This window comes from Cucurbita maxima, unplaced genomic scaffold, assembly GCF_002738345.1.
Source record: "Cucurbita maxima cultivar Rimu unplaced genomic scaffold, Cmax_1.0 Cma_Scf00001, whole genome shotgun sequence".
Lineage (NCBI taxonomy): Eukaryota > Viridiplantae > Streptophyta > Magnoliopsida > Cucurbitales > Cucurbitaceae > Cucurbita > Cucurbita maxima.
In genome coordinates, this window is record NW_019272017.1 from 9,543,221 (window position 1) to 9,560,136 (window position 16,916).

At 36.2% G+C, this 16,916-nt stretch overlaps 2 protein-coding genes and 1 long non-coding RNA gene across 4 annotated transcripts in view; 2 read left to right on the forward strand and 1 right to left on the reverse strand.

The window, feature by feature from the left end:
- Positions 1-16,916, forward strand: part of LOC111493399 — a 631,558-nt gene that overhangs the window by 213,245 nt on the left and 401,397 nt on the right. The gene's annotated exons all lie outside the window — the stretch shown is intronic.
- LOC111492548 (pentatricopeptide repeat-containing protein At5g38730) lies at positions 1,299-4,530 on the forward strand. Its single transcript, XM_023141896.1, has 2 exons — positions 1,299-1,380; positions 1,504-4,530. The coding sequence occupies exon 2, from the start codon at positions 1,846-1,848 to the stop codon at positions 3,628-3,630; it is 1,785 nt and encodes a 594-aa protein (XP_022997664.1). The 5' UTR covers positions 1,299-1,380; positions 1,504-1,845; the 3' UTR covers positions 3,631-4,530.
- LOC111493063 (phytanoyl-CoA dioxygenase) lies at positions 5,461-9,652 on the reverse strand. The gene is made up of 9 exons (XM_023142663.1): positions 9,512-9,652; positions 9,279-9,400; positions 9,080-9,140; positions 8,462-8,530; positions 8,063-8,181; positions 7,817-7,964; positions 7,581-7,725; positions 7,059-7,145; positions 5,461-5,746 (listed from the first exon to the last, which is right to left on the reverse strand). Exons 1-9 carry the CDS (start codon positions 9,564-9,566, stop codon positions 5,704-5,706), a joined length of 849 nt encoding a protein of 282 aa, XP_022998431.1. The 5' UTR covers positions 9,567-9,652; the 3' UTR covers positions 5,461-5,703.

Consider the following 16,916-nt stretch of genomic DNA (forward strand, 5'->3'; position numbering starts at 1 on the left):
ACTTTAAAGTTGAAAGTGACCCCAAATAGATTTATATTTCATGTTAACCTCGAGTCTAGTTAGTTTAGGTTTTCATGTATTTGTTCATTGATTTGAGGATTTAATATTCAAAACGTGTTACGTGTCACAATCGTACACTATCAAGACTCGCAACACGATTGTGTGACATTTACTCTCACTCTTGAGTAAGTCAGCCAACTAGAATTTGGATTGTCATTGGCACAAACAACATATGCTCAAACCTTCGACCTCGTTCCTCAAAGAAATATTTTAGAAAACGAAGATAGATAAAGTTTTAGAAAGCGTTTGAAAATTGGTTTGTAAGAAAGCAATGGTATATGCTAAAAACAAAATATGCAACAAACACAACTTTGATAGCGTATAACTCGGGTAGGAAGAATTGACAACTATTCACATTTGCTATTACATCTCGAGACCTTTTAACTTTGACATATGTAGACAATAATAGTAAAGACCAAATTAACATGAAAATAAGTAAAAATGGTTTAGAACATGCATATGACACATGCAACATGCTAAGCATGATCAGGATATCTAATATGCGGCTACAAGCAACATACCTTAGACAAACATGACTGTGACACTCGCATCTTATCCCATGTTTTATGTGATTTTTTTTTGTTTTTGTTCTAAAACATGTCTTTTGTACTGTTTTTTTTAAAACAATATTTCATGCTTTCATGACTTATTTGTAAGAAAATAAAATGTATTTTATTTTATTTTTTGTTGCAAAATTAAGTAATGAAAACGTTTCCCTAAATTACAAAAGTGGGTTATGTGAAATAAATAAACTTTATCCTAGAGTAACTTTTATCCGTTGAGTGATGACCCTTCCACTCGGTACCATTGGATCATTACGGTCGACTTTCGTCCCTTTTCGACAGGTGGGTCTTGCAGTCAAGCTCCCTTTTGCCTTTGCACTTGAGGCCAATCTCGGTCGGCTCGAAGAAACCTTTGTATGCCTCAGTTACCTTTTGAGAGGCAGAGTCTCTTACTATCTATAATATATATATATATATATATGAAATTTTATACATTCGATATTTTAGAATAACTTCTTACGTAATATAAAAAAAATATTAATGAAAGTACACGAACAATATGCCATATATTTTTAAAAATAATAATTAAAGTAAAAAAAAAATGTGTCAGAAATATATTTTAGTTTTATTTATTAAAAAAAATGCAGTAAAAAATTAAAAAAAAAAAAAAAAAATTGAGAATAGAAATTTATGTTATTTAAACCCCCTATAAACCCAAGTCTGGTTCAGGGTTCATTGGCCTCAAAGCTCAGAACTGAGAGTCGATCTTTCACCACTGGAAAATAGTCTATAATGAATGCAACAATGAAAAGAGAAGGTTTGTGTTCGTCATCTTCAATTTTAGGGTTTGGAAATGGATCATCAAAGTGTTTCGTCCCTACTTATAATACACACTAACGTTTTCAAGTTTCTGTTCAACTCGGTTTCGTCGTCTGTGCAGTTCATTTGAGCAGTTCGTTTGGGAGTTTTCAAATTTCAGTAGCTACCTCTACTCGATAAGTTCCTGCAAGATTCGGATGATAAGGTGTGCTTGTTTCGATTCACAGGATTTGTGGATGTTTGATTTCCTACGTTCGTTTCAAATTTAATCATGACCACCAATTTTTGAGATCTGTTTGATTAATTTTTTGGATTTGGTGGCAATCTATGCATTTATATTCTGGATTATTGAATTCTATATGAATTTTGTGGTATGAAAGATTGATTGCCCTATGCTAAGAAGGAGCCGACGTTGTACGGAACCTCAGAGCTCGTTGAGCTTCTTTTTCCTTTTCTGAAAAGAATGGCTGGTTTGGATTCAATATGCTGCGAGACGAATCTATTTCTCCAAAGTGTATTTGCTATTGTCGTAAAAGGTCATTGGAAGCACCTCTTGAAGCCCAAGATAAGTTCTAGCCTGACATCGATATCCATCCACCAGATTCTCCTCCAGCTATCGTTTTATTGTTCAGGTCCTTCACTTTCTTGGGCGTTTTTCAAGTGGGTTGAGTTGATTCCTGATTACAAACACTCTTTACAATCCTCATGGACCATGATATGCATTCTCACAGAGCACAAGCATTTCAAAACTGCACAAAATTTGGTTGAAAAGATTGCACATAAGGATTTCATATCCTCCCCATTGGTTTTAAATGCTTTGGCAACCACCTATGATAATTCTGATGTAAATGCACATATTTTGAGCTGGTTAATGATAATATATGTAAATTGCAAGATGTCCCAGGATGCTATTCAGGTTCTAGAATATATGAGGCTTCATGGGTTTAAGCCTCATTTGCATGCTTGTACTGTGCTTTTAAATTCCTTGGCAAAGGATAGGTTAACCGACTTGGTATGGAAGATTTATAAGAAAATGGTTCGAATTGGAGTTGTTCCTAACATTCATATATACAATGTGCTCATTCATGCTTGTTGCAAGTCTGGGGACGTTGAAAAGGCTGAACAACTATTGAGTGAAATGGAATTGAGGTTTGTTTCCCCTGATCTTTACACATACAACACGTTGATATCTTTGTATTGTAAAAAGAGTCTGCATTATGAAGCTTTGTGTGTTCAAGATAGAATGGAAAGGGGAGGAGTGAGCCCTGACATTATAACATATAATTCCCTAATATATGGGTTTTGTAAAGAGGGTAGGATGAGAGAGGCTGTAAAGCTTTTTCGCGAAATTAAGGATGTTTCTCCCAACCATGTTACATACACCACGTTAATTGATGGATATTGTAGAGTGAATGACCTTGAAGAAGCACTAAGATTATGTAAGGTGATGGAAGCTAAGGGTCTGCAACTTGGAGTTGTGACTTATAATTCAATTCTCCGTAAGTTATGCGAGGAAGGCAGGATAAGGGATGCAAATAAACTCTTGAATGAGATGGGTGAGAGGAAAGTTGAACCTGACAATGTCACTTGTAACACATTAGTTAATGCTTACTGCAAAATAGGAGATATGAAATCTGCATTGAAGGTGAAGAGCAAAATGTTGGATGCTGGACTGCAGCTCGACAGCTTCACGTACAAGGCGCTGATTCACGGATTTTATCGGGTAAGAGATATGGAAAGTTCCAAAGAACTCTTATTTGTCATGCTTGATGCAGGACTATGTCCCGGTTATTGCACATATTCATGGCTAGTTGATGCTTATTGTGAACTAGGAAATGAAGGAGCTATCATAAGTCTACTTGATGAGTTTTTGACAAGAGGTCATTGTGTTGATTTATCAGTTTATAGGGCACTAATAAGAAGGTTGTGTCACAGAGAAAGGGTTGGTTTTGCTGAACAAATATACAGCACCATGCAACAGAAAGGTATATCAGGAGACAGTGTGATATATACAAGCCTGGCATATGCTTACTGGAAAGAGGGGAAGTCGAATCTTGCTTCAGAGATGCTGCATGAAATGGCTAAAAGAAGATTAATGGTAACCCTCAAGATTTATAGATGTTTCAATGCTTCTTATGGATGCGACAACCACATGTTGCATCTATTTTGGGATCATGCTTCAGAGGGAGGCTTACTGTCTAAGAGCATCACCAAGGAAATACAAAAAATGAACTTGCAAACTGGTTGATCAAAAACTTTGCTATTGCTAATTAGAAGATATGCATTGGTTCACATCAGACAGAACACTGTTAGATGCATTCCTTCGATAGCATGGTTTCCGCCCATTTCAATTGATCAGTCTTCGGTCAGTAATCTCGTACTCTCAACCGACTTAACTTGCTTACCAAGCCACCCACTTGAGAAGCTAGTCACTAGAAAGAAAAGAATCGAGGAGGAAGAAAGCTGTCATAGAAGCAAAGCTTACCCCCCCGTAGTCGTAGTACTCAACTAGTCTCTACTTTGACTCAAAAAGTCACCGACGGTTCCCCACTTTCTCCGGTTTCTGCAACCGTAATCATTTGTCACTCCCATTACTTCATCCATCAACCTTTTTTTCTTATTTCACGGGGTGAACCAATATTGGTTCAAGAACCACTCCACTGTGCGGACCCATGACTTACAAACACTTGAACTTATGATCAGTTAGATCAAATCAAAGGAAAAAAGTTTAGAAAATGAGCACATTGATCATATCAGGGAGGGACAGGGTTTATTACTCTATCAGTTGTCGATCCCAGCAGGATGCCAAGAGGGTATTATGCGTGCCTTGTTAAGTTGAGCTTTGCATTTGCATCTTGTGAATCAGGGAGAGGTACTACCATTCTTATGCAGGTATTGAATCTGCTGATCCTCTTGTTCTTTGATGTAGCACAGAAAAACACTGGAAGTATGGAAGTCTGAAACGGAATCATGAGAAATCTCTTAGTTTATTCATTTTTCACGTGCAGAAGTCTCCTGCTGCCTCTTATATCAAGGCATAGCACTTTTTTACTTTGGTAAAATGGTAGGGTTATTAAAAATTCATTTTCTCAAGTGTAATGGACTTTGTTGTGCCTTTTTGTGTAGATGATTAAAAGTTAGCTATGAAGTATAGATAATTACGCAGAGAATGTGTGTTCATGTTGAACGCGAGCACGTCCAAACACGCTCCAAACATGTGTTAGAAGAATTAATGGACATGATCCAAACTAAATTCAAAGTAATTGTCACTCAAGCAATTACCACAGTTGGTAAGGAGAGACTGAGAATTTTAGATAGGAAACTTCTTTCCAATTGAAAAAAGAAGAAAATAGAATGATTTCGGAAGGTTTAATCTTAATAAGTTCCAAAATCATTTAGATCTCTCTAATGGTTCGATCTCTCTTATGGTTCATGTCACTCTCTCAAGTCAAATTAAATCTTTACACACAGACTCTCTCGTTTAATTTGGTGGGATGTCGAGAGTGATGAAGAATGGTCAAAGAGTGAGAAGGAGAACTTAAAAAATTATAATCATAAAAAAGTAACCCAACTCGAATATGGTTAGTTCGGTCGATTTCCTTTTCCATATAACCAAATTGAATCAGGTCAGGTCGATTTTGTAGAAGAACGGATCTAAACTGGCCTATTTTTACCTCTAGTTATGGAGAATATTGTTGACTACAAGAAATACAACTAGAAAGTATATTATTCATTCATAAGAGATAACTATCTTCACATCCTTAGAGATTCACCTGCTAGTTCAGGATTTTCTTAAGAATCTGAGCAAACCATACATTCTTAGACAGATCATTAATTGATAACTTCCTTAATAATTACTGTGGGAGTATCATTGATGGTTGAGTAAAGCTCTCAATCCAATCTGAAGAAACAATAAGCTGCAACGCTTCTAAGAAACCTATTAGCCTCCATATCGTCTGATAACCAAGAAATATTTTCCTATTTTCAAGCAATTACTAACAGCAAGTGAAAAGTAATGTGCCTTCTTTTTTAAAGGCATGTCAACCGTACACCTTCAACGGGATGCCCATGGACATGATAAAGGGAACTTGAACAGTATGAAATAAACAACTAAATAAAATACATCCAAGACAGGATAAAGATGGTGATGCATCCTAAGCCTTAGCAATTGTGAGGAATATCTTAAAAGCTACAAAGATTACAGAGTTGAGTTAATGAAACTTTAGCACGTCTATTTATTGCATTACAACTGTGTGTCACCCCATATGCCATATGAACAATCAGGTGTAAACTTTGTGAAGAAACAAACCATCAGATTCAATCAAGATTCATAAAGAGGCTCAGGCTGCACTTTTCTTCTAATCCTGTATGAGAATGAATGATGAATGTTAGGAGATGTTATATCTGAGGGAAATACAAACGATACTCAGCTCAATTTAATAATTATTATGAATCAATGTCAACTTATCCATTATTTTCAATGCCCACTATAATTAATGTCTGCATCGTTTTTTGGAGCATTTTCAATCAACACAAAAATAAATTTTAAAAAAGAATCCTCATACACCGTGCCAACATCCCAAAAATGAAGCTGGAGATTCCAAACTGGACCAATAGTTTTCTCCTGACTCAACTATGGGCAATAATCTTAAATACAATGGAGTCAGTCACTGCCTCGCAGCTTGCCCCAACTATAAATAGAACTCCATGTTGAAAGATCATTGCCTCAAACCTAAAACAGAGCACAGATGTTGATACAATAGGATGCCTCATAGTTTCTAGCAACCGTATAAATGACTCATATGTTACATAAAGGTCTGTCTTTTAGTTAAATTTTAGTAAGTCCTTTCACTTTAAGGCATTGGCATGTATAAGCAAACCCTCAAGCCAGCGAACCAACTAGGGCTAGGGGTAGACACATTTATATGGTTGAAAATCCCACAAATACTAATTTCATAGGCACAATCAAATAAACAGTAAACTATCTTATGTACTCATCTCAGATTCAGCTTTGGTCTTCTTTGGAAAGCTTTGGTCACAAAAACAATATCATCTTACTGAAATTAAGGATACTTCTGAATCTACTTCGAACAAAGTTCTCACTTAAGCACTATATAGGAGAAAACGTTAACTTCCTTTTTCCAACTATATGTTCAGCATTCTTTTGGTCAGATGGAAGGTCCTTTTGAAATCCAAATGACTTGGGGAATCTCCCCCTCTTTTGTAATTTCATTCGTCAACAGTATTTCTATTTCCTTTCAAAGAAAAAAACGGTTCTGCTTAGAGCCTCAATTATTTTGAGGCATCTCTTTTCTTATTATAAATAATTGGAAAATTAACTAAAGAGTGGAGCTAACCATACACATATTAGCTTAACTGTAGGCTTTGTGAGGGAGGTATCTTTCACGTTCATTGTTTTGTTTTTATTTTTTTTATTTTGTTGACCTTGTGATAATCATATATCTCAACGAAAGTTTGTTCTAAATTCTATGTGAAAATAAAAAATAAAAATAATTTATATGCTAGAAGAAAACATTTAAACAATAGCTGACAGAAGTATTAATATCAAAACTAGTTCAGGTTCCTTCAACAACAAAATAAAATGAATCTGTCTATGGAAAATTAGCCCCTTTATTTAAGAGAGCGGGTAAATAGAGCAAACTTTTATGTACTCACCAATTATCTGGAGCCCATACACAACCTTCTGTATCAACCACGTGTAGGCTATATGCATGTCTTGATTTTGGAGAGTGATTCTCAAAGCTATAGTTCACACATGAGAGAAATTGGACAACAATGAGCTTCGAGATAAAATTGTCATAATTTATATTTTAAAGGAAAACATACAACTCCTGGAGAATTTAGCTCATACTCCTCAGAGTGCTTAGAAAAATAACCAAACTTAGCATATGATGTTGAATCTAATATTAACCAGTAGTCTCCGGACAAACACAAATTCTGAGACATTTATATATATACTGCATCGCTTTTCACATGAATTAACGTCACTAGCAATAGTGAGATGGTATACGTAGCCACTTTTAACAAATGCTGAGAATGAATAGTACTTTTTGAGTCAATGGTGATGGAAACACAGAAAAAGTTTCTTGAAATGAAAAATTGAGAATGGTATAAATTTATAGACAACCCGTCAACGTCTACCAACTAATGAAATAGTTTAATATTCCTTCCACATACCTTTGATGAATAAGGTCTCCATGAATAACAACCAATGATCCAGCTCTCACTTCAATAGGCATGAAGTCTTTATGTTCGTAAGCAGGAGAAAGCTGATCAAAGTACACCCCGTTGTCGCCCCTAAGAAATCTTCTAACAAGTCCATCTAGAAATAAAGAGATTCAACAAAAAATAAAATTAATTAGACATAAGGAACGACAGTTTGCTATCTATGAAGTTGCTTGCCAGGGGGATACTTTTATGTGATCCAGGAATAGCCCAAAGACAGCCGTTCGTTGTATTTGCATCTTCAAGTGCTAGCCATAGCCCTGTGCATGTAGTTGGTTCGGTGTAAAGAAATGAGTTATCCTGGTGAGGCACAACTTCACCTCCAATACCTGGTTGCTGTCAGAGTGGTCTCCAAACGTTAATATATAATTAAATTTACTTGAATAAAACCAACACACTAGTATTAATAAATTATACAACGACAAAGGGAAAACCTTAAATATGTACATAGACTGAATGACTATCGGCTTCTTGTACCCCAAGGACAACAATAAACCTGAAACCTTCTTAGAGCTGGAGAAGCTTTTGAAAACTGGGTCAATCTCATGTAATGCTACAAAAAGGAAGGGTTAATTATAATTTTTATTATAAAAAAAGTCCCCAATTTCGCATCATTAAAAAAATCCTGAATTCCAAGGTTTTATTTTATGAGCTTCTAGACATGGAGAAAATTAATTTTGAAAGTCATAATGGCCTAGAGAAAGTAATAAAAGTTAGGAGTACATTTAAACCCAAGTACGCCAAGATGAAGTTGAAGCCCATGCTAAAGAGACAGAAAATACATAAAAAGTTTCTATCGGATCAACAGTCTACTATAATAGAAGAATACAAACCATGACCAACTTTGTTAATTGAGAGTTCCTTCGCTTGTTTCAAGTTTCCATCCTCTTGAAATGCTTTTTCTGCAAAATAAATAAAAGGGGGGGCGATTGGCATGGACCATACTTATGAAAATTTAGTATAGATTCGTGAATAACATATTCAAATCCTACTTTTCACAAGAATAATAAAGCAAGTTTTACTATTTGATCATTGGATTGAAGCTGCTAAATACTAACTTCAAATTAATAGTTTTAGACCCAATCCCATTCAAGGCCAAATCATGTCCACATTTCTTTGTAACCAAAACTTATTTATCCTGAAATCTCACTGAAGGAGCTCCAATCACGTATAATGGCCAGTATCTACAGCTAACACATATTTCTTTCGCACATGAATGGGTATACAAGTTTTGAATCGGCATCGTATAATCTAATTGCTAAGGAACTAAGTTTCCATAAACTCTGATGCTAAAACAAAAAACAAACAAACAAAAAAAAAGGATGGAAGCAATCTAATCCCCTTTCCAATGTTCCTTAACACTTAAGGGAAAAAAAGTCTATGTGAAACTATCACAATAAAAACTTAGAAAGATGATAAAATGATACACAAAGGGCAAGAGTGTAAGATACCCTCAAAAAAGAAGGAAATATTCTCAGCGCTCTGGAAGAAGTAATCGTCGGTCAACTGCCGCTATAGAGTAACAAAAACGCGAAAAAGCACATTTCACCACAAACAGATCATAACGCTAATAGTTAGAAGTTCGAATACAAATTTCTGAAGTTTCGATGAGTCATTAGTAAAAAATAAATCAATTATTAAAACAAAAACCTGATTTACAGAAGAGAAAACAGAGGAAGTGGAGCAGTCAAATTCATCGAGCAACTGCTCCATTCTCTTTCTCATGGCATCAATTTCATCAGGACTGGCGAATGATTCAACCACAAGATAACCTGCGAAAAAAGAAGAGAAAACAGGAGGAGAAGAAGTTCGATGATGGTGGAAAATGGAAGAGCGATTAAGATTGGAAAACAGAAGTGGATGATGGGAGCGTGGAAACGTACCCTGTGAGTCGTAGAACTGGAGTTGATCCGAGTTGAGATCACGAACAATTTCCATGGCGGTCTTACCAAACAGCTTCCAATGCGCATTCTCAAATCTAAATACCCTACGTGCAATGATAGAAATGCCCACCTTGACCCAAATACTCGTGTCCAATATTTTAAATTGAAAATGTTTTTTTTTTTTTTATATATATATTTTTTATATTTTTTCTAAGTAGTGCTGTAATTTATATTTACGTTTTAATTTGAATACTTTCTATCTTATATTTTAAAATTAAACTTTTATTATAAAAAAAACTGTTAAATTTTTTTAATAAAATATTATATATATATATATATTGAACCTTTTTTATTAAAATATAGGATAAAATTGAAAAATAAATATTAGAAGTTTTTTTTATTAAAAATATAGGATGAAGATAAGTTTTTTTTTTTTTTTTTTTTGTTAACACTTATTTGGGAAAAAATTAAATTTTTTCTTGTCTAGACGGTAAACTTTTCATTTAAATAAATTAAACTCTAAATTTAAGCCCGACAATTTTTATCCTTGTTTAAATTTAGATGGACTTCTTGTGATCAAATTTACCCTATAATTTTTACCCTTGTTATTTAAATTTTTACTCTTTTCAGATCAAATTTGTCGTTTATCTCACCTTTTTTGTGTCACGTCCAAGCGTCGTCATCATTATTTGAAGATGTCATGGACTTGTTGTCGCCTCAAGAATACTCAGAAGTATAAGTGAAAAGCAACAAACACGTGAATGTTGAGATGTGATTCAAAATTTGGGTACTAAAGGAAAGCACGAGAATGATTTTTTTTTTTTTTTTTAATGTACTAGAACCCTAGAACCCAAAAGAAGGATGTCAACGCTTTGTTTATTATTCAACAAGTAATTCATGAAGCTATTTTCTCGCAAATTGCAATAACAACTACATCAAATAAGTATGGTCAATTCGGACGAAGAAGTTTCAAGAAGATTCAAAAGTTATAACAGTAAAATCGCATTTCTCTAAGACGTGATTTTGAAACTTTTCTAATGACTAACGATAAATCGATTCCTTATATTTTGTCAAAAGTAATGGCAATAGTTAGCAAAATGCGTGCCTATGGAGCAAATTTCGGATGAGACAATTGTTGCAAAGGTGTTGAGAAATTTAACTCTAAAGTTTGACCATGTGTTGGTGCTACCGAAGAACCTAAGGATCTATCAGTAATCTTTGAAAACGAAGAAGAAGAAAAAAGGATTTTTATGACTTGTATTGATACTAAGCCGAAATAGAGTGCTTTATGGTTATTGATAGCGGATGCTCGAACCATATGACAGACACCAACTCTTCATTTCAAGAGCTCGATGAGATGCAAAGAGTCAAGGTACAATTTGACAATACAATAGAGATGCAAGTTTGAAGGAAAAGACACACGGTGATAGTTGAAACGAGTCACGATAGGTAAAAATGTCGAATAATGTTTAATTTATACTTGACTAATAGTACAATTTATTAACTATTGGACAATTGATGACAAAGGATAATCGATTCTATTTGATGACAACACATGCAGGCCAAAAAGTTTTGCAAAAGATACTCTAAACTATGACATTTGAGATCTTCATATGAAGGGTTTGAAGTTCCTTAGTGAAAAATGTATAGTTTTTTGGTTATCAAAAATTGATTCAATTAGTTTATGTGAAAGGTGAATATATGATACCCAAACTAGTAAGTCCTTCCCTAATAAAAAAGTTGAAATAGCTTCAAATTGTCTATAACTAATTCATGTGGACAATGCAAAGTAAATTTTTGAGTGAGAGTGTTTAATTTTTAATATTTATTGATGAGTACAGATGCATGAACTATATCTACTTCCTACAACATAAGTCAACAACTTTTGAGAAGTTCCTGACTTTCAAGGCTACAGTGGATAACCAAAGTATAATGTCCCACATTGGTTGGAAGGAAGAACAAATCACCATTTATAAGGGTGTGGAAAAATCACCATTTATAAGGGTGTGGAAAAATCACCATTTATAAGGGTGTGGAAACAAGGAAGGAAACCTTCCTCTATTTATAAGGGATGTCCCATATTGGTCGGGGAAACCTTCCTACCTTTGGGGGAGGAGAACAAAAATCACCATTTATAAGGGTGGGTGTGGAAAATCCTTCCTCTAGCGGGGAGGAGCCATTTATAAGGGTATTTATAGGGTGGGGAAACCTTCCTCTACCAGATGTCCCTATAAGGGTGTGGAGCAGATGTCCTCATATTGGTAGGGGAGGAGAATTGGTAGGGGAGGAGAACAAAAATCACCATTTATAAGGGTGGGGAAACCTTCCTCTACCAGATGTCCCTATAAGGGTGTGGATATTGGTAGGGGAGGAGAGTGGAGCAGATGTCCTCATATTGGTAGGGGAGGAGAACAAAAATCACCATTTATAAGGGTGGGGAAACCTTCCTCTACCAGATGTCCCTATAAGGGTGTGGATATTGGTAGGGGAGGAGAACTATAAGGGTGTGGATATTGGTAGGGGAGGAGAACTATAAGGGTGTGGATATTGGTAGGGGAGGAGAACTATAAGGGTGTGGATATTGGTAGGGGAGGAGAACAAAAATCACCATTTATAAGGGTGAGCAGATGTCCTCATATTGGTAGGGGAGGAGAACAAAAATCACCATTTATAAGGGTGTGGATATTGGTAGGGGAGGGGAGGAGAACTATAAGGGTGTGGATATTGGTAGGGGAGGAGAACGGGTCCTCTACCAGATGTCCCTATAAGGGTGNGGAGCAGATGTCCTCATATTGGTAGGGGAGGAGAACAAAAATCACCATTTATAAGGGTGTGGATATTGGTAGGGGAGGGGAGGAGAACTATAAGGGTGTGGATATTGGTAGGGGAGGGGAGGAGAACTATAAGGGTGTGGATATTGGGAGGGGAGGAGAACTATAAGGGTGTGGATATTGGTAGGGGAGGAGAACTATAAGGGTGTGGATATTGGTAGGGGAGGAGAACAAAAATCCTCTACCAGATGTCCCTATAAGGGTGANGGAGCAGATGTCCTCATATTGGTAGGGGAGGAGAACAAAAATCACCATTTATAAGGGTGTGGAAACCTCCCATATTGGTTGGGGTTATAAGGGTGTGGAAACCTTCCTCTAGCAGATGTCCCTATAAGGGTGTGGAAGGGTGTGGAAACCTCCCATATTGGTTGGGGTGGTGTGGACTCTCATATTGGTTGGGGTGGTGTGGAAACCTTCCTCTAGCAGATGTCCCTATAAGGGTGTGGAGCAGATGTCCTCATATTGGTAGGGGAGGAGAACAAAAATCACCATTTATAAGGGTGTGGAAACCTCCCATATTGGTTGGGGTTATAAGGGTGTGGAAACCTACAAATGAAACCTACAGATGTTCCATATTGGTTGGGGTTATAAGGGTGTGGAAACCTACAAATGAAACCTACAGATGTTCCATATTGGTTGGGGTGTGGAACAACCTCTACAGATGTTCCATATTGGTTGGGGTGTGGAACAACCTTCCCCTTTATAAGGGTGTGGAAACCTGCAGAAGATGTGCAAAGGGAGTGGAAACACAAAAAAGGGTCCAAAAAACCTTTATAAGGGTGTGGAAACCTGCAGAAGATGTGCAAAGGGAGTGGAAACGCAAAAAAGAGTCCAAAAAAGGGAGTGGAAACCTGCAAAGGGAGTGGAAACGCAAAAAAGAGTCCAAAAAAGGGAGTGGAAACCTGCAAAGGGAGTGGAAACGCAAAAAAGGGTCCAAAAAAGGGAGTGGAAACCTGCAGATGTCCCATATTGGTTACATTGGTTGGGGAGGAAGTGGATCCAAAAAAGGGAGTGGAAACCTGCCGATGTCCCATATTGGTTACATTGGTTGGGGAGGAGAACAACCTTCCTCCCTTTATAAGGGTGAGAGTGGAAGATGTCCCAAAACCTGCAGATGTCACTCGTTAGGGAGAACAAAAATCACCAAAGGGTGTGGAAAATTGGAAGATGTCCCAAAACCTGCATATGTCACTCGTTAGGGAGAACAAAAATCACCAAAGGGTGTGGAAAATCACCCCTTTATAAGGGTGTGAAAAATTGCAGATGTCCCAAAACCTGCAGATGTCTCATATTGGTTAGGGAGAAGAACAAATTGGTGAGCAAAATCACCCATTTATAAGAGTGTGTAAACCTACCGATGTCCTGAAACCTACAGATGTCCCATATTGGTTAGGGAGGAGAACCCATTGGTTAGGGATGGGGGAGGAGAACAAAAATCACCAAAGGGTGTGGAAGTCCTGAAACCTACAGATGTCCCATATTGGTTAGGGAGGAGAACCCATTGGTTAGGGATGGGGGAGGAGAACAAAAATCACCAAAGGGTGTGGAAAATCACCCGTTTATAAGGGTGTGAAAAATTGCAGATGTCCCAAAACCTGCAGATGTCCCATATTGGTTAGGGAGAAGAACAAATTGGTGAGCAAAATCACCCATTTATAAGAGAGTGGAAACCTACAGATGNCCTGAAACCTACAGATGTCTCATATTGGTTAGGGAGGAGAACCCATTGGTTAGGGAGGAGAACAAAAATCACCAAAGGGTGTGGAAAATCACCCGTTTATAAGGGTGTGAAAAATTGCAGATGTCCCATATTGGTTAGGGAGGAGAACAAATTGGTGAGCAAAATCACCTATTTATAAGAGTGTGGAAACCTACAGATGTCCCGAACAGATGTCCCATATTGGTTAGGGAGGAGATGTCCCATATTGGTTAGGGAGAAGAACAAAAATCACCAAAGAGTGTGGAAAATCACCCACCTGCAGATGTCCCATATTGGTTAGGAAGGAGAACAAATTGGTGAGGAAAATCACCCATTTATAAGGATGTGGAAACCTTCTTCCCTTTATAAGGATGTGAAAACCTGCAGATGTCCCGAAACCTGCAGATGTCTCATATTGGTTAGGGAGGAGAACAAAAATCACAAAGGGTGTGGAAAATCACTCATTTATAAGGGTGTGGAAACCTGCAGATGTCCCATATTGGTTAGAGAGGAGAACAGTAATCACCATTTATAAGTGTATGGAAAATCACCCACAGATGTCCCGAAACCTGCAGATGTTCCATATTGGTTAGGGAGGAGAACAAAAATCACCAAAGAGTGTGAAAAATCACCCATTTATAAGGGTGTAAAAACCTGAAGATGTCCCAAAAACAAATCACCTTCAAACCTTCCCCTAACAAAGGTGTGGAAACCTTCCTTCCCTAGAACAAATAACAAATCATTCCCTTAAAACAAAGGTGTGGAAACCTTCCTTCCCTAGAACAAATAACAAATCATTCCCTTAAAACAAAACCGGTAAACCTTCCCCTAGAACAAATCATTTTAAATCACTATTTATAAGGGTGTGGAAACCTTCCTACAAATTACAAATCACCTTATTCCATTTATAAGGATGTGGAAATCTTCCTGTAGAACAAATCATTCACCTACAACAAAACCTGGAAACCTTCCCCTAGAACAAATTATTCCCCTAAACAATTCTCCTAGAACAAATCACCATTTATAAGAGTGTGGAAATCTTCCCCTAAAAAAAATCATAGAACAATCACCATTTATAAGGGTGTGGTTTGAACAAATCATTCCCTAGAACAAATCACCATTTATAAGAGTGTGGTTAGAACAAATCATTCCCATAGAACAAATCACCATCTGTAAGGGTGTGTAAACCTTCCCCTAGAACAAATCCCCCATTTATGAGGGTGTGGTGTGTGAAAACCTTCCCCTAGAACAAATCATTCCTCTAGAACAAATCACCATATATAAGGGTGTGGAAACCTTCCCCCACAACCCGTTAGAACAAATCATTCCCCTGTAACAGATCACCATTTATAAGGGTGTGGAAACCTTCCCCTAGAACCCCCTAGAACAAATCATTCCCCTAGAGCAAATCACCATTTATAAGGGTGTGGAAACCTTCCTCTAGAACCCCCTAGAACAAATCACCATTTATAAGGGTGTAGAGTGTGAAACTTTCCCCTAGCAGATGTGTAGAACAAATAACAAATCACCTTATTCCATTTATAAACGTGTGGAAACCTTCCCTTAGCAGATGGCTTTTAAAGCCTTGAGGGGAAGCCCATTCAATTGATTTTATGAAGAAAATGTCATAAGAGAGTTAGTGTTCATTCAATCGATTTTATGAAGAAAATGTCATACTAGAGTTAGCAACTCCTTACACTCTAGAACAAACCAGAGTCACTAAACAAAAAAAATTTGATGTGAAGATGACAAGAAGTATGTTACAAGCAATAAAACTTTTGGCAGAAGTTGTACCAACATCTGTATATCTATTAAATCTCTCACTAACAACGACCATCATGAATCGAATTCCTTATGAAGCATGACAAGGAAGAAAACCATTTGTAAGTCATTTACGAGTCTTTGATGGTATGTCGTATACTTTGATAAATTCTTAAATTAATCAAAAGTTTGATGAAAAATATGAAAAATGCATTTTCATTGGTTATTATACTCAATCAAGAGCATATAAATTGTATAACTCTCTCAATGAAAATATTTCAAATAAAAGATGTAGTATTGATGAGAGTATAAGTTGCATATTCGAGTACTTCTACTACAACACAATCAACTTCAGCATCACCAAACAACAACTCTTCTCTTGAAGAATTTTCGGATGAGACATCGCCAATGAAGTATAAATCTGTAGCTAACATATATGCATCTTGTCAATTTGTTCTTACTAATTTCGACCTTTAAATCATGAAGAAGCAACCTAAAAAGTAGACCGACATAAAGCATAGTAGAAGAGATGCAAACTTGCTTTATAAGAATTATCAAACAATATAAAATTATCAAATTGGTTATATCCCAGAAATAATTTTTTTAATCAAATTACTTTCGAATTGGACTATTTTTATATATATATATTTTATTATAATACGAGAAAAGTTTTAAAATTTTAGAGACCAAATAGATATCAAATGTTAGAAGTGTTCAAATAATTCTAGATCAGATCAACTTGGACTACTCAATTTAGATCATAAAAATTGAGTTAGGTCAGTTTTTTTTTATTTGAATTTTTAAAAATCGAAAAAAAAGAAACCAGTTAGTTTAGGGGTTGACATTTTCTTGGTCAAACCAACTCACTCTAATTCTAAAATTACTATATGAGTATTAAAAATATTTAATGTTTGTAACAAATAGCAGTGATAGCAGTGTGATTTGTAACGGGTTGATATTTGAGATTTATGAATTTTTTTAAATAACTAATAAAAATAACACAACAACTCAACCAGGCTCTATATTTTCGAGTTTGATTGTGAACTCTATTTGAGTTGTTCGGGCCACCAACCTAATCAACTCGAAATTTGGATCGGCCCTGAAAATTTCCCAA

Bases quoted from the DNA above. Each gene is read 5' to 3' on its own strand.
- LOC111492548 (XM_023141896.1), top strand. From the start codon at position 1,846: ATGGCTGGTTTGGATTCAATATGCTGCGAGACGAATCTATTTCTCCAA.
- LOC111493063 (XM_023142663.1), bottom strand. From the start codon at position 9,566: ATGGAAATTGTTCGTGATCTCAACTCGGATCAACTCCAGTTCTACGAC. The intron at 9,401-9,511 runs GTACGTTTCCAC...CTTTTTTCGCAG, and splicing joins CCAGTTCTACGACTCACAGG to GTTATCTTGTGGTTGAATCA. The intron at 7,726-7,816 runs GTATCCCCCTGG...CTTTATTTCTAG, and splicing joins TATTCCTGGATCACATAAAA to ATGGACTTGTTAGAAGATTT.